Source organism: Pristis pectinata, chromosome 1 (genome assembly GCF_009764475.1).
Source record: "Pristis pectinata isolate sPriPec2 chromosome 1, sPriPec2.1.pri, whole genome shotgun sequence".
Taxonomy (NCBI): domain Eukaryota; kingdom Metazoa; phylum Chordata; class Chondrichthyes; order Rhinopristiformes; family Pristidae; genus Pristis; species Pristis pectinata.
In genome coordinates this window covers 31711704-31737694 of record NC_067405.1, presented here as the reverse complement: position 1 = coordinate 31737694, position 25991 = coordinate 31711704, and the positions used below count along the sequence as shown (strand labels likewise).

The following is a 25991-nucleotide window of genomic DNA, read 5'->3' as shown; positions in this document are numbered from 1 at the left end:
CACAACTCTCTGCAGTTTCTTGCAATCCTAGGCAGAGCAGTTGCCGTACCAAGCCGTGATGCATCCAGATAAGATGCTTTCTGTGGTGCATTGATAAAAGTTAGTGAGTGTCAAAGGGGACATGCCAAATTTCTTTAGCCTCCTGAGGAAGTAGAGGCACCGGTGAGCTTTCTTGGCCATGGCGTCTGTGTGGTTTGACCAGGACAGGCTATTGGTGATGTTCACTCCTGGGAACTTGAAGCTCTCAACCCTCTCGACCTCAGCACCATTGATGTAGACAGGTGCATGTACACGTCCCCCTTTCTTGAAGTCAATGACCAGCTCTTTTGTTTTGCTGACATTGAGGGAAAGGTTGTTGTCATGACACCATGTCACTAAGCTCTCTATCTCTTTCCTGTACTCCAGCTCATTGTTATTTGAGATATAGCCTACTATGGTGGTATCATATGCAAACTTGTAGATGGAGTTAGAGTAGAATTTGGCCACGTAGTCATGAGTATATAGGGAGTAGAGGGCTGGGGACACAGCCTTGTGTCCAGAATAATTGTGCTGGAGGTATTGCTGCCTATCCTCACTGATTGCGGTATGTTGGTCCGAAAGTCAAAGATCCAGTTGCAGAGGGAGGGGTTGAGTCCCTGGTCTTGGAGTTTGTTGATGAGTTTGCTTGGAATTACAGTATTGAAGGCGGAGCTGTAGTCAATAAACAATAATCTAACATAGGTGCCTTTACTGCCCAGATGCTCCAGAGATGAGTGTAGGGCCAGGGAAATGGCGTCCACTGTAGACCTGTTTAAGTAGTAAACGAACTGCAGTGGGTCAAGGTTTTCCAGGAGGCTGGAATTAATGTGTGCCATGACCAGCCTCTCAAAGCACTTCATGATGGTGGATGTCAGAGCCACCGGTCAGTTGTCATTAAGGCATGTTACCTTATTTTTCTTAGGTACTGGGATGATAGTGGTCTTCTTAAAACAGATGGGAACCTCAGATTTAAGCAGGGAGAGGTTAAATATGTCTACAAATACCCCCCCCCCCAGCTGATTGGGTTCACTCTCCAGAAGGCTGATCTTACATCCTCGATGGTGACCACGGGTTCAATTGCATTGGAGGCTGTCAGGGTGGGTGGTGTCAAACCACTCCCCTTCTGTTCAAAACATACATAGAATACGTTAAACTCATCAAGAAGAGATGCGCTGTTGTTGACTATGCTGCCCAACTTCGTTTTGTAGTCCGTTATAGCATGTAAGCCCTGCCACAACTGATGACTAGTCTGGGACTCTATTTTGAACCGGTATTGTCTCTTGGCATTCCTGATAGCTTTTGGGAGGTTGTATCTCGATTTCCTGTAAAGGTCAGGGTCACCTGATTGGAATGCAGCAGTCCTCAACTTCAGTAAGGAGTGGATCTCCCGATTCATCCATGGTTTCCAGTTTGGGAACACCCGTATTGTCCTCTTTGGTACACAGTCCTCAACACACTTGCTGATAAAGTCCGTGATGGTGGTGACATACTCATTAAGGCTGGCAGCTGAGTCTTTGAACATGGACCAGTCCACTGACTCAAAGCAGTTGCATAGAAGCTCATCTATTTCCTCAGACCAACACTGCACGATTTTCTGCACTGGATCCTTATGTTTCAGTTTGTATATAGGGAAAAGGAGCACAGCCTGGTGGTCTGATTTACCAAAGTGAGGGCAAAGGGTGGCTCAGAAGGTATCTTTGATGGTTGTATAGCAATGATTCAGAATTGGCTTACTCATAGAAGATAGAGGGTAGTGGTAGACGGGTGTTATTCTGGCTGGAGGTCTGTGACCAGTGGTGTTCCAAAGGGATCAGTCCTGGGATCTCTGTTTGTAATTTATATAAACATCCTGGACAAAAATGTAGATGTTAGTAAATTTAGTAAGGTTAGTAAGTTTGCAGACAACACAAAAATTGGTGGAGTTGCAGACAGTGAAGAAGGTCGTCAAAGAATACAGCAGGATATAGATCAGTTACATTTATGGGTGGAGAAATAGTAGAAATTTTATCTGAGCAAGTGTAAGATGTTGCACTTTGGGTGGTTAAATATAAGGGGAAAGTACACAGTTAATGGCAGGACCCTTAACAGCATTGAAGTAAGAGAGATCTACCTGAAAGTGGCAACACAAGTAGGTTGACTAGCAAGGAAGGTGTATGGCATGTTTGCCTTCATCACTAGGGGCATTGAATACAAGTCAGGAAATCATGATGCAATTGTATAAAACTTTGGTTAGGTCACACTTGGAGTATTGTGTGCATTTCTGGTCATTCCATTACAGGAAGGATGTGGAAGCTTTGGACAGGGTGCAAAAGAGGTTGACCAAGATACTGCTTGTATTAGAGAGTATTAGCTATAAGGAGAGGTTGGACAAACTTGGGTTGTTTTCTCTGGAGCACTGGAGGCTGAGGGGAGACCCAACAGAAGTTTATAAAATTATGAGAAGCATAGATAGGGTAGACAGCCAGAATCTTTTTCCCAGGGTAGAAATGTCAAATACGAGAGAACGCAGCTTTAAGGTGAGAGTGGAAAAGTTTAAAGGGGATGTGCGGGACAAGTCTTATTTTTATACAGAAAGTGGTAGGTGCCTGCAACGTGCTGCCAAGAGTGGTAGTAGAAACAGATACTAGAGTGGCATTCCAGAGGCTTTTAGATAGGCACATGAATATGCAGGGAATGATATATGGGTCATGTGCAAGCAGAAGGACATTAATTTAATTTGGCATCATGCTTGGCACAGACATCATGGGCTGAAGGGCCTTTTCCTGTGCTGTACTGTTCTATGTTTACCAGGAATGTAGTACTGAGAAAGTTGTTGGAGTTGAGGGATGATGAATCTTCTGGTTCCGGCAGAGGTCCTAAGGCCTTAAAATAAGTGAACAGTTAGATAATTTATTGTTTTTAATTTTCCAAAATTCCATTCATTAGGTGAGGATTCCATTGAATTGAAAAATATTAACAGTAATTCCTTTATTTAAAAAGAAGGCAGATAGAATTTTTTTTCTTCAATTCTCAATTATTTTAAAAATTGTAAACGAGGTAAATATGGTTGAGAAAGTTTGTACAAATCCTCTCCTAACCCAAAGAGCTCGCAAGTCGAAAATGCAGCTGCAAACCAGATGCCTGCAGAATTGGGTTGTCCCATTAGTATAAATAGTATAGAGAAGCATTTTAAATCTCATTTTGCCATTCTTAATAATAAAGTTAATAATAACAAATTTATCCCGCGCTCATCTCGGGCTAATAATAATATTCTTTTAAAAGATTTTACTGCAGACTAAGTTTTAAATGCTATTGACAGTTTTAAAAAGGACATTGCTACTGGCCCAGGTGGTGTGTTTCTATATAGTATTCACAAAGTAGACATTAACATGTTAATTAGAATGTGTTCTTCTTGGGTTCGATGTGGCAAAATACCGGCAGCCCCACAGCAGCCAGCAAATCTATCCTGTAGGTCTCCCAAGTGCTTGCTCGTATGTACAGGTTGAACATAAGTCAGGCTTTCATAAACTGGGGAGGGCGTGTATTAATATTTCATTTTCAAATTAGTAACATCTCAAACCCTGCAAGATATCTCTGGGTACTCCCAACGGGAAGGAAAAGTTGTAAAAATGTCAAAAAGAAAAGGAAGGAAAAGGAAAAGGCGGCATGGTAGTGTAGCAGTTAACATAACACTATTACAGCGCCAGCGACCCGAGTTCAATTCCTGCCACTCTCTGTAAGGAGTTTGTACATTCTCCCCATGTGTCTGCGTGGGTTTCCTCTGGGTGCTCCAGTTTCCTCCGGGTGCTCCAGTTTCCTCCCACGTTCCAAAAAGACGTACAGGGAAGGTCATGCTATATTGGCGTCGGAAGAGTGGCGACACTTGCGGGCTGCCCCCAGCACATTCTCAGTGACGCAAAAAGACGCATTTCACTGTGTGTTTCGATGTACATGTGACTAATACATAAATAACTTATATCTTATCTCAATAGCTGCTATCTGTGAGAAAAGATTGTGTTCCAGCAGCAATATGAACAATTTATGATGATAACCACAAAAAAATCTGGAACTACTCAACAGGTCAAGCAGCACCCACGGAGTTTGCATTTCAGGCTGGTGAACTTCTTCAGAAAACTGCCTCTTGTGTCTCAACTTGCATCCTGCATTTTATCCTGCATTCTCAGTGTTTTGTTTTTGTATCATTGATTTTTCTCAGGTTTAAATTTGAAAGTCTCGTTGATTAAAAATAAACGGGCGGGCTTCAGCGACGGGGCGGACACTATCCACAGTCCTGCCTCCTCCAACGACCGTGTACATGACGCGCGCTCCCGGTCGCGACGTACTTCAACGCTCACGTGACGTCCTGACCCGTCGGGCAGTTCGTGGGGAATCATCTGGACAGTATGGCTGCTGCTGTGGTGTTTAATCGTCTCCGTACGGGTTCGAAGCTGGGCCCGCAGTACGATCAGGAGGGAAATATTATCGAGGTACTCAGCCTCTTTCCGCAGCCCCACGTTAAGCAAGCGGGGTAAATGTTTGCCTTTAGTATTAGAGGGGCAGAAAAAAAATCTGCTTGGAGGAACTCAGCGGGTCGAGCAGCGTCTGTGGAGGCGGTGGGGTGGTCGACGTTTCAGTCCTGCACCAGGACTGAGAGTGTAGAGGGGGCGACGGCCCGCTGAGTTACTCCTGCAGTTTGTTTTCTGCTCCAGTTTCCAGCATCTGCAGTCTCTTGTGTCTCTATTTAGCATCAGGGGGTTTGGGGCTGGTGGGTGAGGCAGTTTTACCCCCACTAAATTAGGAATCTCTTGGGTGTGAGCCTTAGTGAAGGATACCTTGGCCATTACCAGAGTTTTCACTCGCTGTCATCGCTTTGTTCCTTGTATAGGAGAGCTAATAGTGGAGTTTTATTTTTAAAATATTTGTCATTTTGACACTTCTTGGTGTTGATTTTAATGTTTGAGTCTTGTTCTTCTGGTGTGATCTTCACTCTGGACTAATAGCAGCCTGCATCTACTGCAATTGCCTTTTTATAAGATATCTTTATTGGTCATATGTACATCAAAACCCACAGTGAAATGCATTTTTTGCTTAGAGTGTTCTGGGGGCAGCCTGCAAGTGTCGCCACGCTTCCGGCACCAACGTAGTATGCCCACAACTTCCCAACTCGTATGTCTTTGAATGTGGGAGGAAACCGAAACACCTGGAGTTCCTTTTTTTTTTGTTGTTTACTTCCACTTGTTGGAATTTTACTTGTTTTGAGTTTCTTTTCAATACTTTTTTTAAACTCTGTTTAACCCACAAATGGGTCTGTTCCACTGTTCTTACCATACTTAATGTTTTTTTTTCCCTCTGAACTACAACTTTAGGCACTTGTTTTCCTTTTTAATTTTGTTTCCAATGTGTTTATTCTCCTTGGAATAATTTGTGTTTGAAGTGCATGTTACTTAAATAATCAATGTGTCCATTTAGAAAAAATGCACCTCTTTGTAGCTCATCTTTCCAACTTCTAAAATGATTTTTACACACCCTTTGCTCATCTGCATTCTCCTCTCTGGCAAAGATTGGTTGGCTTTCAATTACTTAGACATTATCCTTTGCTTATCCTTGAATGTCCATTAATTGGAAACAAGGAATGAATGGTAATGTAAACATTTATCTTTTAGACTAAAAAATTTTATAACTTTCAATATAAGATATCTTTATCAGTCACATGTACATCGAAACACAGTGAAATACATCTTTTACATAGTGTTCTGGGGGCAGCCTGCAAGTGTCGCCACACTTCCAGCGCCAACACAGCATGCCCACAACTTCCTAACCTGTACGTCTTTGGAATGTGGGAGGAAACCCACACAGAGAAAGTGCAAACTCCTTACAGACAGTGGCCGGAATTGAACCTGGGTCGCTGGCCCTGTAATAGTGTTATGCTAACCGCTACACTACAGCAATATGGACATTATTGTATGTAATATTTGCTTTCATTGTTTTGTCAATTTACATTCACTTTACAATTATCTATTTTGATATTGTTGCACCTGTTCTTTGAAATTTTATCAGTACAATAATATCTGATTTTCTTTTTGAGCATTGAAATATATTAATATTTCAATGTACGTCCAGCCTGCTTGCTTTGATCTGTTGTCACATTTTGGCCATAATTTTTGTGTCATTTTTTTTAAGATCCTTTTAACTGTTTCTGGGATTTCTATATAAACCATGTGTTGCAAGACGCCAGAATTTCTACCTACTGCTCAATACTTTTTAATTAAGTGACAAAATTTAATACAATTTTGTACTTTAAGCAACTTAAAAATTGCAATAACGCATCTGTTTAAATGTCTTGTCTTTTAATGTCTTCATTTAAAAAAAAATCTGAAAGATGTCATTCTTCAAGTCTTTTGGTGAAAAGCATTACTAAATATAAAAACAAAGTACCTCAAGTACAGTATTCAGCAGGTGAGAGGAAAAAGAAACACCATCAAAGTACATTCCAAAAATCTTGTAATACATGCAGCTAAAGGAAATTTAAGGAAAGAGTGGGGCTTAATAGGGGCCAAAATGATTACCCATGTGCGGTTGAACGATGTGGTTGGAGTTCTTAATGAGCATTTTGCAACTACCTTTTCAAAGGATAGGGATGGTGCTGTTGTTGTAGTTAAGTTGAATGAGTGTGAAGTATTGAGAGGGGTAAACGTAGTGCAAGTCATCTTAAAGTATTTATCATCTGGGCACTGGATTTCCATAAATCAAATCAATGAGCTTTTTTATAGCTTTTCTAATTAGTTTATTAGCAGCTGGGCCCAGATGAAATGTGGTCCAAACTGTTAAAGGAAGCAAGAGAGAATTGCTGAGATTCGACAGTTTTCCAGTCTTTTCTGGCTGGAGGTCTGGTGCCAATGGTTTGGAGAACTGCTCATATTATACAGTTGTTTAAAAAGGAAGGAGGGAATAACTCAGTTAACTAAACTTTGGATTCTAATATTGTCCCCCATCATTCTAAGCATTGGTATAAACCTGCATTTACAAAAGCAGAGTCGTGGAGTTGTACAGCACGGAAACAGGCCCTTTGGCCCAGCTCATCCTTGTCAACCAAGTTGTTTACCTGAGGTAGTTCCATTTGCTTGCATTTGGCCCATATCCTTCAAAACCTTTCCTGTCTATGTACCCGTCTAAGTATCTTGAAAACATTGTAATTGTACTCACTTCCAGCTTCCTCTGGCAACTTGTTCCATATACCCACCACCCTTGGTGTGGAAAAAGTTGCTCCTTGGGTCTCTTTACCCCTCTTACTCAGCTTCCTGTGCTCCAAGGGAAAAAAAGTGCCAGCTTCTCCTTGTAATTCAAGACTTCCAGTCCCAGTAATGTCCTCATGAATCTTTTCTGCTGAATGAAATCAGAATCCAATTTATTGTTGCTGTCATGTGACATGAAATTTGTTGTTTTGTGGCAACAATACAGTGCAAAAACATAACATTACTATAAATTACAAAAATAAATAAATAGTTCAAAAATCCTTCCTAGACCTGGGTGACCAGAACTGTACACAATACTGCAGGTACAGTCAGTATGGATTTAGGGAAGGTGGTGTCTGATAATTCACTTGACATAACATGGTCCTCTGAAGCAGTTCAATAAATAGGAAGATATTGAGTGGTGTGGAAAAAAAAGGTCTTGAATTGTATGCTTGGATCCTTAAAGGACAATAGGAAAAGTCGATGAGATGGTTAAAAGGAATGCTTTATTACCTGGGGCTTGGGGTACAAGAGTAGAAGAGTAGGCAACAGTAATTAGGCTAAGCCTATGTAATGCATTTTAAGTTTGGTCAGTGTTCTCAGAAAGATGTGATTTGCACAGGAGAGAGTGCAGAGTAGATTTGAGAATGTTGTCAGGACTTGGAAAAATTTAACAAGAAAAGATTCAATGAGCTAGGGTTTTTGAAACAGAGAAAGATATGAGACTGCAGATGCTGTAATCTGGAGCAAAGAACAAACTGCTGGAGGAACTCAGTGGATCAGGCAGTATCTATAGAACAGAAGGGTGGTCAATGTTTTGGAGATTAGGAGCCAAAATAAATAGTATGACCACTTTTCTTTTGCAAAGGACGTCAAAAGCAAGGTTGTATAAATTTGAATTAATTTGTGGAAAAATAAGAGATTTTTTTTCATCCAGAGATTGATAAAGGTCTGAACGTCATGTTCTGTAGGGGTAGTTGAGGCAGGTACCTTCATCACATTCAAATGACACTTGAATGTGAATTTCATATAGACTTGGAACTGGAAGGTGAAATTAGCTTGGGTAGTTCTTTTTTTTGACCAATACAGCCAAGACAGACTAACTGACAACTACCTGTGTTTATGACCTTTCCATGATTCTGCTCTTTTGGGTTTCCAGTATCTGCAGAATCTTGTTTTTTTTTGTGTGTGGAGTATTCCAATATAGAAGAATTCTGTTTGAAACTGATGGGGCTTAATTTTTTTTAAATGTATCCATCTCTTCTGCCGTGATGACAGTTGGACCTTATTGGGTTCTAATCACCAACTACTGTCAACCAGCAAGACTGGCAACTATCTAGTGTTGTTCATCATTTGATTTATTTTAAATTGAGTTGAATTTTGAATGCTAATTACTCTTTTTGAATGTTTGAAAACTTCAAAGTTCAGTGTTCTTCCACAAGTAAAACAAAATGCCGCAAGATGTTGATTGGTGCTGTAGTGCTTATTGTCATGCCTTGTTCCATTGAGAAATACTTGCATGTTAAACCTTGTCGTTTCAGAAATTGTGGCAGATTTCAGCTTCATCCACCACAGTACCAAGCTAATCTTGTGACACAAGATGAAGACATCCTCATGCATTTCACATTTTTTCCACCACCTCCCCCCATACCCATGTGCATGCACTCAGATAATGTATAGAATAACAGACATGACATTTCTATCCCTGAAAATGTATCTAAGAACCTCAATAGTGAAATAAATTTGACTTGATGGCCAAGCCTTTATTCCTTGCATAGCATAAATATGATAAAACAACAAACCATATGACCCTCAACATTGCATTGTGAGATTTTAGTAATGTTAGAAAAGACTTTTTAGTAATGTTTGAAAATTGTATCTGCATATGCCTCTTCAATTATGTTAAGCAATATGAAAAGGTGAATGGGCAGTTTGCATTATGTTTGATTAGGAGTTAATGATAGAAATTAGTTTGATTTTAAAAAATGAACTTGGGAATTGAATCATGTTTTCATTCCCTGGTATAATTATTCTGAACTCACTTTACCTAAGCACGTGTGCGATTGAAGCACGACCAGAAATTGCCTGATGGATTGGCCTCAATCTCCAGTGTAGAAAAATACAAGTAATCACAGTTTAGTTTTAATTTCATATTGTTTCCCTTCCGTACTTACACATTCACTTTACTTCAGATGTCCTCATTTTATTAAAACATTTGCATACTTTCCAAAATCCATATCCAATTTCCAGTTCTTTTATAGATGTTATTTCTTGGGAGACAATTTCTTTTGATATAAGCAATCTCGGTGAATATTCTATGGTAACTCGTACTTACTGGTAAGTGACTTTGGATCCGGTGGATTGGAAAGTGCAGTGTTCAGATCCTTGGTGTGTAAATTAATCTGTCAGTAGCACGTACATGTGCACCAGTAATTGGTCTGCTCTCCCACAATGCTATTACAAAAATGCAAATTGTGGTTGATGGGAGATGGGCATCTGAAGCTTGAAGTGAATGTTATGAATATGAACTGTAGCTGTGATAGGTTCTTTGCTATGAATTAGTTGTGCAGGTGGATTATAGCTAAAGTTGTGGATAGAAATTGCTGTAGCAATGATTATTTTGTTTAACTGATTGCCTGGGAATAATTCACTAGTTTTGATGTATTGCTTGAATATAATACTAATACCGTACAGTTGTCCAAGATCATTTTTGCATAGCATAACCTGTCTTCATGAGCGGAGGAGCAGTTGCCGCTACCTATTCAATGCAGAATAAGCATGTAGATTATTTGTGGTAACGCTTCATGTGCTAAGGAGCTTTTTCCCAAGGAACTTCATTATCTCCAATTCTGTACTTTAATGCACTTTTAACCCATTGTTTATTGATTTTTCTAGTGTATTCATTTTAGTTATATTTTAGCTCTGTTGGGTTCTTTCTGATTACGACAGTGAATACATGGAGATGTTTAAAATTAAAGGTGATAAAGTGAGAATAAATTGTGTTGTTAATTAACTTGTGGGTAAATAGTTCATTCTAGCAGGCTTTGCAAACCCCTTGATTTTTTTTTGCATTGTTTAACAAAAACTAGTAGCAAAGCTAAAAGGAAACATAAATTCAGGCTGAAAATTGTCACTAAAAAGGTGCTGAAAATTGCACATTTGTTCATTGTTAGTGCCGTTTGAAACATAGGATGATTTGTTCAACTACAAACATCATTAATCTGAAACAATTTTTAAAAAAAGCCATTAGATATTCAAGATGAGCCACATCAGTCAGTACTAAAAATGTTACTTCAAGTTATCTAATTGTTAATGCATTGGTTTTGTTGGTTTGCTAAACTTTTATTATTCAAACTCTTTTTGTGGCTTTTAGTATTCAGAACAACTTGAGAATCTTTAGACAAGGTTTAGATTGTTTATAGTTTTAATATTTTAGTGGAATTTTCATGGATCAAATTTGAGGCGTTTTGTAACCTCAGTATCAGGTTATATAGCTACAAGTTAGTGGTTGAAATTGTATGTAGGAATAGGCATTCCTTCGTTCATAAGAGCTTAACAATCACATTGTGAGGGTAAAATAATTACCATTATGAAGTCGGATGTTCAGTTTAATTGTCTATCCAAGTACCAAATGTGAATTGCTAAAAAGTAATCAGTAAAAAGATCCTTATTTTTCTGTTTGTCTTTCATAGTTGTCCTGGTTTCTATAGCAAACATCTCATCAGAGACTGATTATCAGAGACTGATTACCTAATTATGTTAAGATTTTCCCATTCTCCTATTTTCTCATATTTTACAAAACTAGTTCAAAGCATTCAGGATGGTTAAGTAATTTAATATTTCTAAACCAAATACTGTTTGTGTGGGTGGATATATAGTTTAAATGTCATGTACATAAATGGATTTCTAAATTAATTGCGATTAAATATTTATCAAATACAAATAAATTTCATCTCCTTAATGTTCTCTGAGCAAATGGAATAAAACAAAATTCTTGTAACACTATATTCATTTTCCATGTGTCAGGTTGAAACCCGTGAGGATGAGGAACAAAATGTCAAATTGACAGAAATTTTAGAATTGCTGGTTGCTGCTGGATACTTTAGAGCAAGAATTAAGGGACTATCACCATTTGACAAGGTGAGAACAATAAATGCATTTCCCTTGTTTTTTCTGCGGTCCCCTTGGATAAAGAATGACTAACTTCCATTCTAGTTTTGAGTCCTGAGGTGGTAAATGAGATCAATGTGGGAGCAGTAGATTCCTGCACAGTTAGAATATAGAACAGGTTCTTCAGCCCACTATGTCTGTGCCAACCATGATGCTAATTTAAACTAATCCCATTTGCCTGCATGTGGTTTGTATCCCTCCATCTCTGGCTTGTTTATGTGCCTATTTAAATGTCTCTTAAATGTTGCTGTTGTATTTGCTACTAATGCTAGAGTGCCAAGCTAAATGAAGAGACCAAAACTGTTACACCAAATGTGGTTTGAACAATGTCCTATATTGTAACAAGACTTAGCTACATTCATACCACGTCCTCTAGGCCAGCATTCCTAATTTACCCTCCTTATTACTTGCTGTACCTGCATGTCTTTCATTTACAAAGACACCAGATTCTTCTCTATACATTATTTTGCATTCGCTCCATTTAACCAATATTCTGCTTTTCTGTTCTTGATCTGGAACATTTAAGATGCATGGGATCCACAGGTACTTGGTAGATTGGATTCAAAATTGGCTTAGCCGTAGAAGACAGGGTAGTTTGGAGAGGTATTGTTTTGAATGGAGGTCTGTGACCAGTGGTGTTCCACAGGGATCAATGCAGGGGCCTCTGTTTGTGATATATGTAAATGATTAGGCAAAAATGTAGATGGACTGATTAGTAAGTTTGCAGATAACACAAATTCGTGGTATTGTGGATAGTGAAGAAGGTTGTCAAAGGATATAGCAAGGTATAGATCAGCTGCAGATATGGGTGGAGAAGTGGCAGATGAAGTTTAATCTGTTTAATACTTTGGGAGGTCAAATGTAAGGGGAAAGTATAGAGTAAATGGCACAAAGGAGCATTACGTACAGGGGGATCTTGGGTAAAGTGACAATATGGGTAGATACGGTGGTAAAGAAGGCGTATGGAATGCTAATCTTCATTGGTCAGGGCATTGAGTATAAGAATCAGGAAGTCATGTTGAAGCTGTATAGAACTTTGGTTAGACTGCATTTGGAGTATTATAAGCAGAACTGGTCACCCCATTACAGGAAGGATGTGGAGACTTTGGAGAAAATACAGAAGAGATTAACCAGAATTAAAGAATATTAGCTGTAAGGAAAGGTTGGGCAAACTTGGATTGTTTCTCCTGGAGTGCTGGATGCTGAGGGGAGACCTGATAGAGGTTTAGAAAATTGAGATGCATAGATAGCGTAGATGGTCAGAATCTTTTTTCCAGGGTAGAAATTTTGATTACTAGAGAGCACAGCTTTGAGGTGAGAGAGGGAAAGTTTAAGGGATGTGCAGGGCAAGTTTTTTTTTTACACAGCATGGTAAGTATGGAATGTGCTGTTGAGTGTGGTGGTGGAAGCAGACACAATAGTGGTCTATCGCTGTATTCCCTGCACAAATGTGCAGGGTATGCAGCAATATGGATCATGTGCAGGCATGATAGGTTTAGTTTAATTTAGCATTATGGTCCACACAGAGAGTGGGCTGAATGGCCTGTTCCTGTACTGTTCTATGTTCTCATTTACCCACAATATTTACCATCTTTTCTCCTTGGAGAGACAGAGAATGAGGGGGGACCTGATAGAGGTGTATAAGATGATGAGAGGTATTGATAGGGTAGATAGTCAGAGGCTTTTCCCCAGGGCTGAATTGGTGTCCACAAGAGGATATAGGTTTAAGGTGCTGGGGAGTAGATATAGTGGAGATGTCAGGGGTAAGTTTTTTACTCAGAGTGGTGAGTGCGTGGAATGGGCTGCCGGCAACGGTGGTGGAGGCTGATACGATAGGGTCTTTCAAGAGACTGTTAGATAGGTATATGGAACTGAGTAAAATAGAGGGCTATGGGTAAGCCTAGTAATTTCTAGGGTAGGGACATGTTCGGCACGGCTTTGTGGGCTGAGGGGCCTGAATTGTGCTGTAATTGTTCTATGTTCTATCTACCAAATTCTTGCCCACTCACTTTTCCAATCCAAAGCTCTTGGCTGGCTATTTATCCTTGTGTCTTACTTTCCCAGCTGTCATTATACTATTTTCAAGTTAGGCTACAATATTCTCACTCCCTTCAACTAAACCATTAATATAGATTGCAAATAGTTGAAATCCAAGCACTGATTCCTTGCATCCTGTTTGTTATCGTAGATCAATACTTGTGGTTAAAATATGGCTTTATCGGCCAAGAAAAGGAGCCACAATAAAAGTTAGGAAGTTGAGATCTCTAACTTCTGTTCAAAATTGTTGTTATTTCTATCTAGAACCATAGAACACTACAGCACAGAAAACAGGCCATTCAGCCCTTCTAGTCTGTGTCGAAACGGTATTCCGCTAGTCCCATTTACCTGCACCCAGTCCATAACCCACTAGACCTCTCCCGTCCATGTATCTATCCAATTTATTCTTAAAACTCGAGTGATCCTGCATTCACTACATCAGATGGCAACCCATTCCACACTCCCACCACTCTTTGAGTGAAGAAGTTTGCCTAAACTTTTCCCCTTTCACCCTAAAGCCATGTCCTCTCGTACTAATCCCTCCTAATCTAGGTGGAAAGAGCTTACTCGCATTAACTCTGTCTATAGCTGTCATAATTTTGTAAACCTCTATCAAATCTCCCCTTATTCTTCTGCACTCCAAGGAATTCTTTCCCTGTAACTCAACTCCTGAAGACCTGGCAACATTCTAGTAAATCTCCTCTGCACTCTTTCAATCTTACAAATATATCCTTCCTATAGTTAGGTGACCAGAACTGCACACAATACTCCAAATTTGGCTTCACCAATGTCTTATACAACCTCCCCATAACATCCCAACTCCTATACTCAATACTTTGATTTAAGAATGCCAGGATGCCAAATACCTTCTTTACCACTCTGTCTACCTGTGACGCCACTTTCAGGGAATTGTGTCTGAACTCCCAGATCCCTTTATTCCTCTGCACTCCTCAGTGCTCCACCACTTACTGTGTATGTTCTACCTTGATTTGTCCTTCCAAGATGCAACACCTCACACTTGCCTGCATTAAATTCCATCTGCCATTTTCTGGCCCATTCTTCCAGTTGGTTCAGATCCCTCTGCAAGCTTTGAAAGCCTTCCTCGCTGCCCTCTACGCCTCCAATCTTAGTGTCATCAGCAAACTTGCTGATCCAATTTACCACATTATCATCTAGATCATTGATATAGACAACAAACAACAATGGCCCCAGCACAGATCCCTGAGGCACACCACTAGTCACAGGCCTCCAGTCTGAGAAACAATCATCCACTACCACTCTGTCTTCTCCCACACAGCCAATTTCGAATCCAGTTTACAACCTTTCCATGGATACCTAGTGTCTGAACCTTCTGAACTAACCTCCCATGTGGGACCTTGTCAAAGGCCTTACTAAAGTCCATGTAGACAACATCCATAGCCTTTCCTTCATCTACTTTCTTGGTAACCTCCTCGAAAAACTCTACAAGATTCATTAAACACGATCTACCACGCACAAAGCCATACTGACTATCCCTAATCAGCCCTTGGCTATCCAAATACTTGTATATCCAATCTCTCAGAACACCTTGCAATAATTTACCCACTACTGATGTCAAGCTCACCGGCCTGTAATTACCTGGTTTACTTTTAGATCCTTTTTTAAACAACAGAACTACATGAGCTACCCTCCAGTCCTCCGGCACCGCACACATGGCTAAGGACATTTTAAATATATCTGCCCGGCAGATATAAAATTACAAAATGAAACAAACCAGTGTTGAATGAGCAATGTTATACATTTTCTATGAAATTACTTTTAAAGAAAATGCTGTAGTTCGTTAAAAGTATTGTAAAGAAAGACAACAAATTTTCTCCACAGGTTGTGGGTGGTATGACATGGTGTATTACAACATGCAACTTTGATATTGACGTTGATTTGCTTTTTCAAGAAAATTCTACAATTGGTCAGAAAATGTAAGTTTAAAATATTTTGAAAATTATTATGGCTTAATGGACTGTAGCAATTACTTATACCGTGTCTTATATATACTTATAAAGTGTCTTTTTTTAAGACACTGTGCCTGAGGGTTCTTGGGATTGATGCAAACAGACTAAGCAATGCCAAATAAATTAACCAGTTCTGTGGATTCTTTTAAAGAAAATATCCGAATGCAGTAAAGGGAGATAAATTTAGTAACAGTTTTAGAAATAATGTCGGCTTGCAAATGAGCAAAGTTTGTAATGGTCAGAGTTGGGGGATGTGGGCTGATGTAGGGCTGCAGGACGTTGCACTATTTTCAAACAGTGAAAGAGTACATGAAAACCTAAAAGTGAATATTTTAGCTTGAAGAACCATAAATCATTTGTAACCATTAGTCTGAACTATAAATCTTGTTCCTTTCTTATAAGGTATTCTGTGGAATTCTTTCTTTACCCCTACCCCAACCCCCAAACCTTGAAGTATTCTTGTGGTAATACAAAAATTATTTTGTATTTTAGTATTTAATAGCACAATAAGTAGTTCAACCCACACGAAAGAGATTACATTACATTTTACTTCTGGCATATTTAGATCCTTGACGGAGAAAATTGTGTCTGTGTTGCCCAATATGAAGTGCCCGCACCGATTGGAACCACATCAAATTCAGGGTCTCGATTTCATACACATATTCCCTGTTGTACAGGTAAGTAATATTGCCAAACAAATTTTGTATATAAATTCAATTTGACCTCTGTCCATTAATAGATTTTTTCTGAATATTCTAGAATTCTTGTAATGAACAAGGTGCTTCAGAATATGAAAATGTTTAACATTAGCACTATTGCAGACATGAGCTAAACACTGTGTATATACAATAGGATCTTTTTATTTTGCAATACATCCCAAGGTTCTTAACAGGAATGCCATCAAACAAAATTTGTCACCAAGCTCCAAAAGAATCATGATCAGAAGTTCTGAGCAATATTCTAAAGATGAAAATAGTTGGACAGAGTTATGGAGGGAATTTCAGAGGCCTTAACTCTAGTGTCCTAATCTTCAGATATGAGTTGGTGAGGTTAAATTTAGGGAAAGATCAAGAGACTGGAGCCTGTCTGGCTGTAAGAATTTAGATAGAGGGGGCAAGGCCACGATGGGATTTGAAAACAAGGGTGAGAAGGCAGAATTTGGTGTGTTAAGATAAGGAAAACAGAGCTTTAGAAGATCTCAAGTTTTGTTTTGGAGAGTACAATGGAGGATCTGGCCAGTGTATGTTGACTAGTCAAGTTTTGAGGTAAGACTGGATGAGGGTTCTGTAAGCAAATGCCTTCAGGCAGTCCAAAGGTTAAAATGAGTAGTTTCAGATTTGAAGGGAAAGTTTGTCTGCACAGAGTAGTTGATATCTGAAACTTGCTGCCAGAGGAGGTAATAGAGTCAGATACAATCAGTATATTAAGGAGATATTTAAAGAGGCACTTGTATAGGTATGGCACAGAAGGATATGGATCCAGTGCAGGCAAATGTGGTTATTGTCGCTCTGCAAAAAATAAACTCAGTGGATCAAGCAGCATCTGTGGAGGCAAAGGACTACATTGGCCTGGACATAGTGGCCTAAAGGGCCTGTTTCTGTGCCGTAGAAATCTATGACTAGAGTTGGCCTGGATGAATGGTTTGCAAAATTATAAGGTGGTTATTTTTCACAAATAGAAGGAAATATTAAGTGACAATAACAGTTGTCTTTTAATGTTGATTAGGTGGGTATAAAATAGTTTGGGTAATCTTATAAATCAAAGACGTTTGTTTGCACTGGACAGGTAACAAAAGCTATCAATCTGTATTAAGCAGTCAGCATAGGAGCTGTCTTTTGTGATTTTTCAGTGGATAAAATTATTGAATTTTAATACAATTTGTACTATTGGTTATGTGGTCTTGTGCCACATATCAAAGAAATCTTCAATCCTAAATCCTAAAACACACAGCATGATATTGTAATCTTTATTAAATAATGAAAATGAAATAGTTTTGATCTATCTCAAAATTTGAGTGTTCCTTTCATAAACTGGTCTTCCTATGCTTTATGGGATATTTCTTTGTCAAAGAACTTTAAAGCTATTCTTTCCTGACAGTTGTTGAAGATCTATTTTCACAGTCTGTGAAAATCTGTAGATAAATTCAATATTAGAAACAACATTTCTGTGGGAGGAAAATATTATTTTTACTTTTTATTATTCACAATTTTCCTGCATTCCCTCATTCAATTTTAATAATAAAATCCCTATTTTAAAAACTTCTCTCAGATAGCTTTTGTAAGTATCTTTTGATTCATTCGTACAATCTTGAGAATTTAGTGCTGAGTACAAATGTTGCTATTGCTGAGTACACTTTATTATTTTTAAGTGGTTGGTAAAACGTGCTATTGAAACCAGAGAAGAGATGGGGGATTATATACGGGCATTTTCGATATCTCAGTTTCAGAAGACACACAGTCTGCTTGAGGTGAGTTTTCTATTCGCACTGTAAATTTTTAAATATAGTAATTGGTAATGGTGTAGGTATTTGAATGTACAGTATTATTTCCTCTCATAATTTGGAGGAAGGATCTCCTAAAACTTTCTAAAAGTTGAACTTGAGTATCTCCACTATATTTGCTAATAAATCTGAGGCTGCTCCTTGTGTATTTGCTAATGAAATAAAAAGTAATCGAGATAAGCAAACAATCTTTAATACTAAAGATGAGAATGAGGGAGGCAGGTTAGATGACAGAAAAATTGAAGCAGCGTAGACTTTTAAAAGTATTGTAGTATTTTAAAATTATAATGAGCATGTACTATTGCTGCTCCTGACAATTCTCTCATTTCCTTCTAATTCTCTTCTGCCAGAGAGCATTATGTAGAGACATAAATTTCTTAGTTTTTACAATAGTTTGTTGCAGGAGGTAATCTCCTGATTTTTATTATTTTTGTTGCCTTGTGCATTTGGCCATTTGCTCTCCTGCTATGTCATTCAAATCATGCTCTCTGTGAGAGCATTTTCCCACATCCTGTGTGAGCTGCTTCATTTGTTGCCTCTTGATCTAATGGAGGATTGGTTAGATTACCTTTGCATGCCAAGTAATGTTGCTGCTTATGTGGTATCTTGTTCTTGCAGCAATATGCCCAGGCAGTTCATGTTGCTTGTTAGTTTTTATTCAAGATGTAATGTTAAGGTCTTGTTTTGACACTGAAAGCAGGGGGGTGCTAATAAATATTGAAACTACAAGATTGTTGATACTTAGCTTAATTATTTGTTTGACTTTGTGCATCTAATCTCTTTATGCAGTCATTTTTTTTTGTTGTAAAGGATGGTGATCCCCAGGTATTTTTGTTTTTGTGGTAGCATTGTGGACCTTCTTGGTTTTATCTTCCAACTGAACAGACTTCTTGTTTAGTATTTTTGTGTCTCTGTTCTGCTTCCTTTGTTTTCCAGGGCAAGATTATGATGGTTTTCTCCCAAACAGTCTTTTGTTCTTCCCAAAGTTGGAAATTTCACTGTCACTCTCTTAGGGTGTGAACAAAATTCTCCATTCCAAGGAATGTAATTATTGGTGCTATAAGAATTAATAATCTGGTGGATTGATCCATCAACTGTATTAAGTGTCTAGAAATTGTATGTTACTGTTCAATTAGTTTTTAGTTGCTTCTGTGAGAAGAAGATGTTGAATTTTATAACTTATTAAAACCATATGATACAATATTTACTTTAATTACTTTTGTATTAGGATGATGACTTCAAGCAAAGGAAAGATAAGGCTATGAAAACAGTTATAGAAGTATCTGTAAGTAGAGAATATGAAGATGTTTAATTTTAATTCAAGCACTATGTGAGGAAGAAAAGTTTAATGCCATCGGCATCATTATCTTTAACATTTTTGTTAATGTTTACAATTTAATTTATAATTTGACTTCATCCTAAGCACTCTTGATTTGTGTGTGGAGGGACATGCACAGAATGTGATCAAATCATAAAACACATGCATGAAAAAGCAAGCAATTTTGCGTGCATATTAATTGCTTTGCATGATGTGTATCATATTTTTAATTGCAGACTGACCACTCATCTGTGGAGGCACACATTGAACCATGACAGAAAGCAATATTCAGATCACACAGGGTTTACAGGGTGAGGGAAATTTGTATCAAAGTTGAAGACAGGAGGTTTTGTGCATTGAAGTGAAAGTAGAAATTAATTCCTGGATTTTCATCACAAGGAGATACAATATTTTATACTTGGGCCTTAAATATAGTCCTTTTTGGAGGGTGGAGTGGGTTGATATGCCCTGTCTTTATTCAGTGGGCATTGTATTCTAGTCAATTAAATCGAGCTTGATTTTTCTTTTAATAGGCAGTGGGAAAAATTGAGAGATCTAGGGTGGAGAAAAATTGTTTGAAGCTTGATTTTACCTTTTTTAATCAAGTATGAATCTTCTTCTTTTTGGTGAGGTCATATGGCTTTGTCCTTGTAGGGACACTTTTTGTGCTGTGATTCATCAGCTCACCATATTCATGTATATGATCAAGTACCTATCTATATTAATCTCATTTACCAGCACTTGTTCCTTAGCCTCCTATGCATTGGCAATTCAAGTGCTCATCTAGATGCTTGTTAATTGTCAAGAGTACCTGTCTTTGCCCACTCAGTGTGCTTCACATTGCAACCACTCTAAGGATGAAAAAGTTCTTCCTCAGGTCCCCTCTTGCCCTAAGCCTATGCTCTCTAGTTTTACATAACTCTGTTATGGGGAAAAATTTCCTATCATCTACTCTATATATTTCCCATATAATTTAATATACCTCTAGCAGGTCCCCCCCACTTGGCTTCTACCACTGCAAAGAAAACAAACACTGCCTTAAAAAAAAATCTCTCCTCTTAACTGCAATGCTTCATCTTGGGTAACATCCTAGTGAATCTCCTCTGCACTCTGTAATGCAATTACATTCTTCCTATAGTGTGATGACCAGAACTGTACACAGTACCCCAGCTGTAGCCTAAACAGTGCTATATAAAGTTGTATCGTTACCATCCATGCTCTTGTATTCTATTACCTGGCTAATATAGGCAAGTGTCTCATATGGCACCTTCAGTCCTCATCTACCTATGCTTCCACCACTATGCGAACCTGCCAACAATACCTGGATGGTGTGTTGCCTCCCTGGTGCCAGGGTACAGGATGTCTCGGACCAGGTCCAGAATATTCTGAGGGGAGAGGGTGATCAGCCAGAAATCTTGGTACATGTAGGTACCAATGATATAGGTAGAAAAAGAGAGGAGGTCCTGAAGGAAGATTACAAAGAGCTAGGAAGAAGGTTGAGAAGCAGGATCTCCAGGGTAGTAATCCTGAGATTACTACCTGTGCCACATGCTACTGACAGTAAGAATAGAAAGATCTGGCAGATGAATGCATAGCTGAGTGACTGGTGCAGGGGGCAGGCCTTCAGATTCTTGGATCATTGGGTCCTTTTTTGGGAAAGGTATGACCTATTCACAAAGGATGGGTTACACCTGAACTCCAAGGGGTCCGATATCCTGGCAGGAATGTTTAATATAGCTGTTGGGGAGGGTTTAAACTAATCTGGCAGGGGGAAGGAAACCAGGATGTTAGGATAGAGGAAGAGGTATATAGGAGCAAGTCCAAGACAGTGTGCATTGAAGGTGGAAAGAAGGACAGGCAGGTGAAAAGACAGGATAATTTGCTGAACAATAGATATACAGCGAAATCCGCAGCAGATACTGGTCTAAATGTACTATATTTAAACGCATGTAGTATTAGAAATAAGGTGGATGACCTAGTGGCACAGCTACAGATTAAAAAAAAATGTGACAATGTGGCAATCACCGAGTCATGGCTTAAGGAAGGCTGTGAGTGGGAACTAAATGTCCAGGGGTACGCAGTATATAGGAAAGATAGGCAGGTAGGCAGAGGGGGTGGTGTGGCCTTGATGGTTAGCAATGATATAAAATCAATAGAGAGAGGGGACATAGGGTCAGAAGAAGTGGAATCATTATGGGTGGAGCTAAGAAATGGCAAGGGTAAAAGGACAATAATAGCAGTGATATATAGGCCCCCTAACAGCAGCTGGGATGTGGACTATAAATTACAGCTAGAAATAGAAAAAGCATGTCAGTGAGACAACGTCAAGATAATTATGGGGGATTTTAACATGAAGGTGGATTGGGAAAGCCAGGAAGGCAGTGGCTCAGGAGAGAGAGTTTGTGGAAGGTCTACGGGATGGCTTTTTGGAGCAACTTGATGAGCCCACCAGAGGATCGGCTGTTTTGGATTGGGTGCTGTGTAATGAACCGGAGGTGATTAGGGAACTAAAGGTAAAGGAACCCTTAGGAACTAGCGATCACAATATGATTGAGTTCAGTTTCAAATTTGAAAAGGAGAAGCTAATATCAGACGTATCAATATTTCAGTGGAACAAAGGAAATTAGAGGCATGAGAGAGGAACTGGCCCAAATTGATTGGAAAAGTAAGCTAGTTGGAGGGACGGCAGAGCAGAAATGGATGGAATTTCTACAAGAAATAAGGAAAAAGCAGGATAGATATATTCCAAGAAAAAAGAAGGTTATGAATGGAAAAATAGCACAAATGTTGATAACAAGAGAGGTGAAGGCTAAAATAAAAGCAAAAGGGAGGGCATACAAGGAAGCAAAAATTAGTGGGAAAACAGAAGACTGGGAAACTTTTTATAAACTTACAGAAAGAAACTAAGAAGGTCATTAGGAAAGAAAAGATGAATTATGAAAGGAAGTTGGCAGGTAACATTCAAAGATACCAAGAGTTTTTTAAATATATGAAGAGCAAAAGAGACACTGGTTGATATAGGACCAATTGAAAACGGTGCGGGAGAGATCATAATGGATAACAGAGATGGCAGAGGAACTAAATGAATATTTTGCATTGGTCTTCACTGTGGAGGACATCAGCAATATACTGGATAGTCAGGGGTCTCGAGATAGAACTGAATTCAGTTAAGATTACTAGAGAGAAGGTGCTCAGGAAGCTAAATGGACTAAAGACGGATAAGTCTCCCGGACCGGATGAGGTGTACCCCTGGGTTCTGAAGGAGGTGGCTTCAGAGATTGAAGAGGCATTGGTTATAATTTTCCAGGAATCAATAGACTCCGGCATGGTTCCGGAGGACTGCAAGGTTGCAAATGTAGTTCTGCTGTATAAGAAGTGTGGGAGGCAGCATAAAGGAAATTACAGACCTGTTAGTCTGACATCGGTGGTAAGTAAGTTATTGGAATCGATCCTCAGGGATGGAGTTATGGAATACCTAGAGGTGCATGGCAAGATAGGCCCAAGCAAGCATGGTTTTGTGAAGGGAAGATCCTGCCTGGCCAACCTACTGGAGTTTTTTGAGGAAATCTCAGGTAGGGTGGATAAGGGAGAGGCTGTGGATGTTGTGTATTTAGACTTTCAAAAGACCTTCGACAAGGTGCCGCACAAGAGGCTGATTAATAAGATGAGAGCTCATAGAATTACAGGTAGGATACTGGAATGGGTGGAGCATTGGCTGGTAGGCAGAAAGCAAAGGGTGGGAATAAAGGGATCCTGTTCTGGTTGGCTATCAGTTACTAGTGGTGTTCCGCAGGGGTTGGTATCGGGGCCGCTTCTTTTTACTTTGTAAGTTAATGATTTGGATGATGGAGTAAATGGTTTTGTGGCTAAGTTTGCAGATGACACCAAGGTAGATGGAGGAGTAGGGAGTATTGAAGGAATAGGAAGGTTGCAGAGAGATTTAGATAATTTAGGAGAATGGGCAAAGAAATGGCAGATGAGATTCAATGTTGAGAAATGTGCCATTGTACACTTTGAATTTTCTCCTCATCTAGATAATAATCTGTTCATTTATTTCTTTTTCTAAAGTACAGAAGTACAAAGGGGTACTCGTGCAGGATACCCTAAAGGTTAACCACCAGCTCGGATTGGTGGTAAAGAATGCGAATGCTATGTTAGCATTCATCTCGAGAGATATAAAGTATAAAAGTAAGGAAGTGTTGGTGAGGCTCTATGGGGCACTGGTGAGGCCTCATTTGGAGTACTGTGCGCAGTTTTGGGCCCCTTATCTTGGGAAGGATGTACTGATGTTGGAGAGGGTTCAGAGGAGATTTACAAGGATGATTCCTGGAATGAAAGGGCTTACTTATGATGAGTGTTTATTGGCTCATGGACTGTATTCATCGGAGTACAGAAGAATGAGAGGGGACCTCAGAAACATTTAGAATATTGAAAGGACTGGACAGAGTAGATGTGGTTTAGCTGTATCCCCTGGTGGGTGAGTCCAGGACTAGAGGGCACAATCTTAGAATTAGAGGGTACCGGTTTAAAACAGAAATGAGGAGAAACTTCTTTAGCCAGAGGGTAGTGAAATTATGGAATTCTTTGCCACGTACAGCTGTGGAGGCCCAATCATTGGGGGCGTTTAAGGAGGAGATTGATAGGTATCTAATTAGTCAAGTATCAAGGGATATGGGGATAAGGCTAGAAATTGGGGCTAGATAGAAATAGTATTAGTTTAGCTCATGGAGCAGACTCGATGGGCCAAATGGCCTACTTCTGCTCCTTTTGTCTTGTGATCTTGTTCCTCAATATGCCCTCAGCCGTGACATTCATTGTGTATGTCCTACCCTTATTAGTCCTCCCAAAGTGCAACACTTTACTCAGCAGGATTAAATTTTATATGCCATTGCTCTGCCCATCTTACCAACTGATCAATGTCATCTTGTAACCTACAACTTTCCTAACTATCTATGGCACTGCGGATGAGATGAAAATCAGTAAACTTGCTAACCATACCTCCTACATTCATGTCCATAAAGCCATGTTTAGATCCAGTTATCCTGTTTGCTGTTTTCTCAGTTCTCCAAATTGAAATGGGAGGATGTTTGGATCTGGTTTTAAAGTTCATTTTGGATTAATTACTTTACCTCACTTGGAGGTATTGGATAATCTTTATGTATCCAGCTTTTCTTTTGCTCTCACTGAAGGTATAATGGCCATTATTTGCCCAAGTTGATGAGGCTATGGTTTTACTAAATTTGGAATAGGAGAGTTTGATCGGTTCCATTTGTCTTTTTGCCTGTGTATTGTTTTAAACCAAAGTCAGGTTGTTTCTGCTTGTTTCTTCATTATAAGTCTCTTTCAGGGTGGAATGGGGTATAGGATAAAGCTCCTCCCTAGCAACAAGCTTCGTGCAGCATCTATCCTGTGTGTTTAATTTCACAGGCATCTGAGGGCAATTTGGTTGTCCAGCAACTTTGGTTTTAACTTTGAGTATAGACTATAAATGTTCTTAGAAGAAAAACTATTGCTGTGTATTGAAGTTGTTAGTGCAGTGCCATCTGATGGCCAATAAATGCCATGCACTTGATTCTCAAATAACAACAAAAACTGCAGGTACTTAAGTAAAGAATAGACTGAGCAGAAGGATGATGGATGGGATTGGGAAAGAGGCAGGTTGGGGACAACAGAACAATTTTTTTTTAACCTGTGAATATCGGAATTAGGAGCAGGAGTAGACCACTTGGCCCCTCAAGCCTGCCCTGCCATTTAATATGATCATAGATGACCTGCTCCATGCCTCCTCTTTTCTCTGCCAGTTCCCCATAGCTTTCAATTCCCTGATCTTTCAAAAATTTATGTCCTCTAAATCTCCACCCACCTCCCCCCCCCCCCATAACTTAGTCTCCACAATTCTCAGAATTCCAGAGATTCACCATCCTCTGAGAAGTTCCTATGCACTTCAATGTTAAATGACCGTCCACTATTCTTGTAAATATATCCCTTTGTTTAAGATTCTCCCACTAGTGAAAACATCTCAACATCTACTCTATCATTCCCCCTAAGGATCTTGTATGTTTCAAGATCATCTCTCATTCTTCCAAACTCCAGAGGATATAGATCTACTTTCTCTGGCTGCTTGTCATAGGACATTTCTAGAATAGTCCTATTGTGTAGTGAAGTAATCATGAAACATTTGAATAATGTAGTTTGTCTAAGGTATTTTAATAATGAATCAGCAGAAACTTCCTATTCCGAAGGAAAGACATAAAAGTTTTACTTATTGTCTCAACCCAACCCATTGTGCATTGAGCAAATACTTTTCACATGGCTGATAACTGACTTTATGCAAATTAATCTTATGTATAACAATTAAATGAACTTTTTCTTTAAACTGAAGTTGTTAGACTCCTTGTCCAACTTCCAGTATTGACTGAAAATAAATTTTGTTGAACTGAATATTTATGACTTAAAACCATTGTCTTTAGTCCCTGCTGCAGACTCCGATCCCCACCCAATAACTTCATTCTCATCCTAGCCAGTTGGTTAAGGCTGACTAAGACTTAGTGTTTGAGATGAGCTTCCAGCCACACATCTACGAATACCTCTATAGTGATGCTTGATCTGCTCTTGCCTTGGCTCAATATCCATGTCTTTGTTATGTCTTAGATTTGACTCTTCCAATGTATTCCTGTCTTCCAGTTTCCAAAAGCTTCCATGCATTCTAAACACTGCCAAAAGCCAAATTTGCATCAAGGCCCATGCTA

The 25991-nt window shown here is 39.2% G+C and overlaps 1 protein-coding gene across 1 annotated transcript in view; it reads left to right on the top strand.

The window, feature by feature from the left end:
* Nucleotides 1–4331: 4331 nt before the first annotated feature.
* ccdc93 (coiled-coil domain containing 93) overlaps nucleotides 4332–25991 on the top strand; it is a 51874-nt gene continuing 30214 nt past the window's right edge. The window contains exons 1-6 of the mRNA XM_052035119.1: nucleotides 4332–4484; nucleotides 11256–11369; nucleotides 15297–15391; nucleotides 15990–16101; nucleotides 17793–17891; nucleotides 19153–19209. Of these exons, the coding sequence (XP_051891079.1) occupies nucleotides 4401–4484; nucleotides 11256–11369; nucleotides 15297–15391; nucleotides 15990–16101; nucleotides 17793–17891; nucleotides 19153–19209 (561 nt within the window). The 5' untranslated portion in view covers nucleotides 4332–4400. The remainder of the gene's footprint in view (nucleotides 4485–11255; nucleotides 11370–15296; nucleotides 15392–15989; nucleotides 16102–17792; nucleotides 17892–19152; nucleotides 19210–25991) is intronic.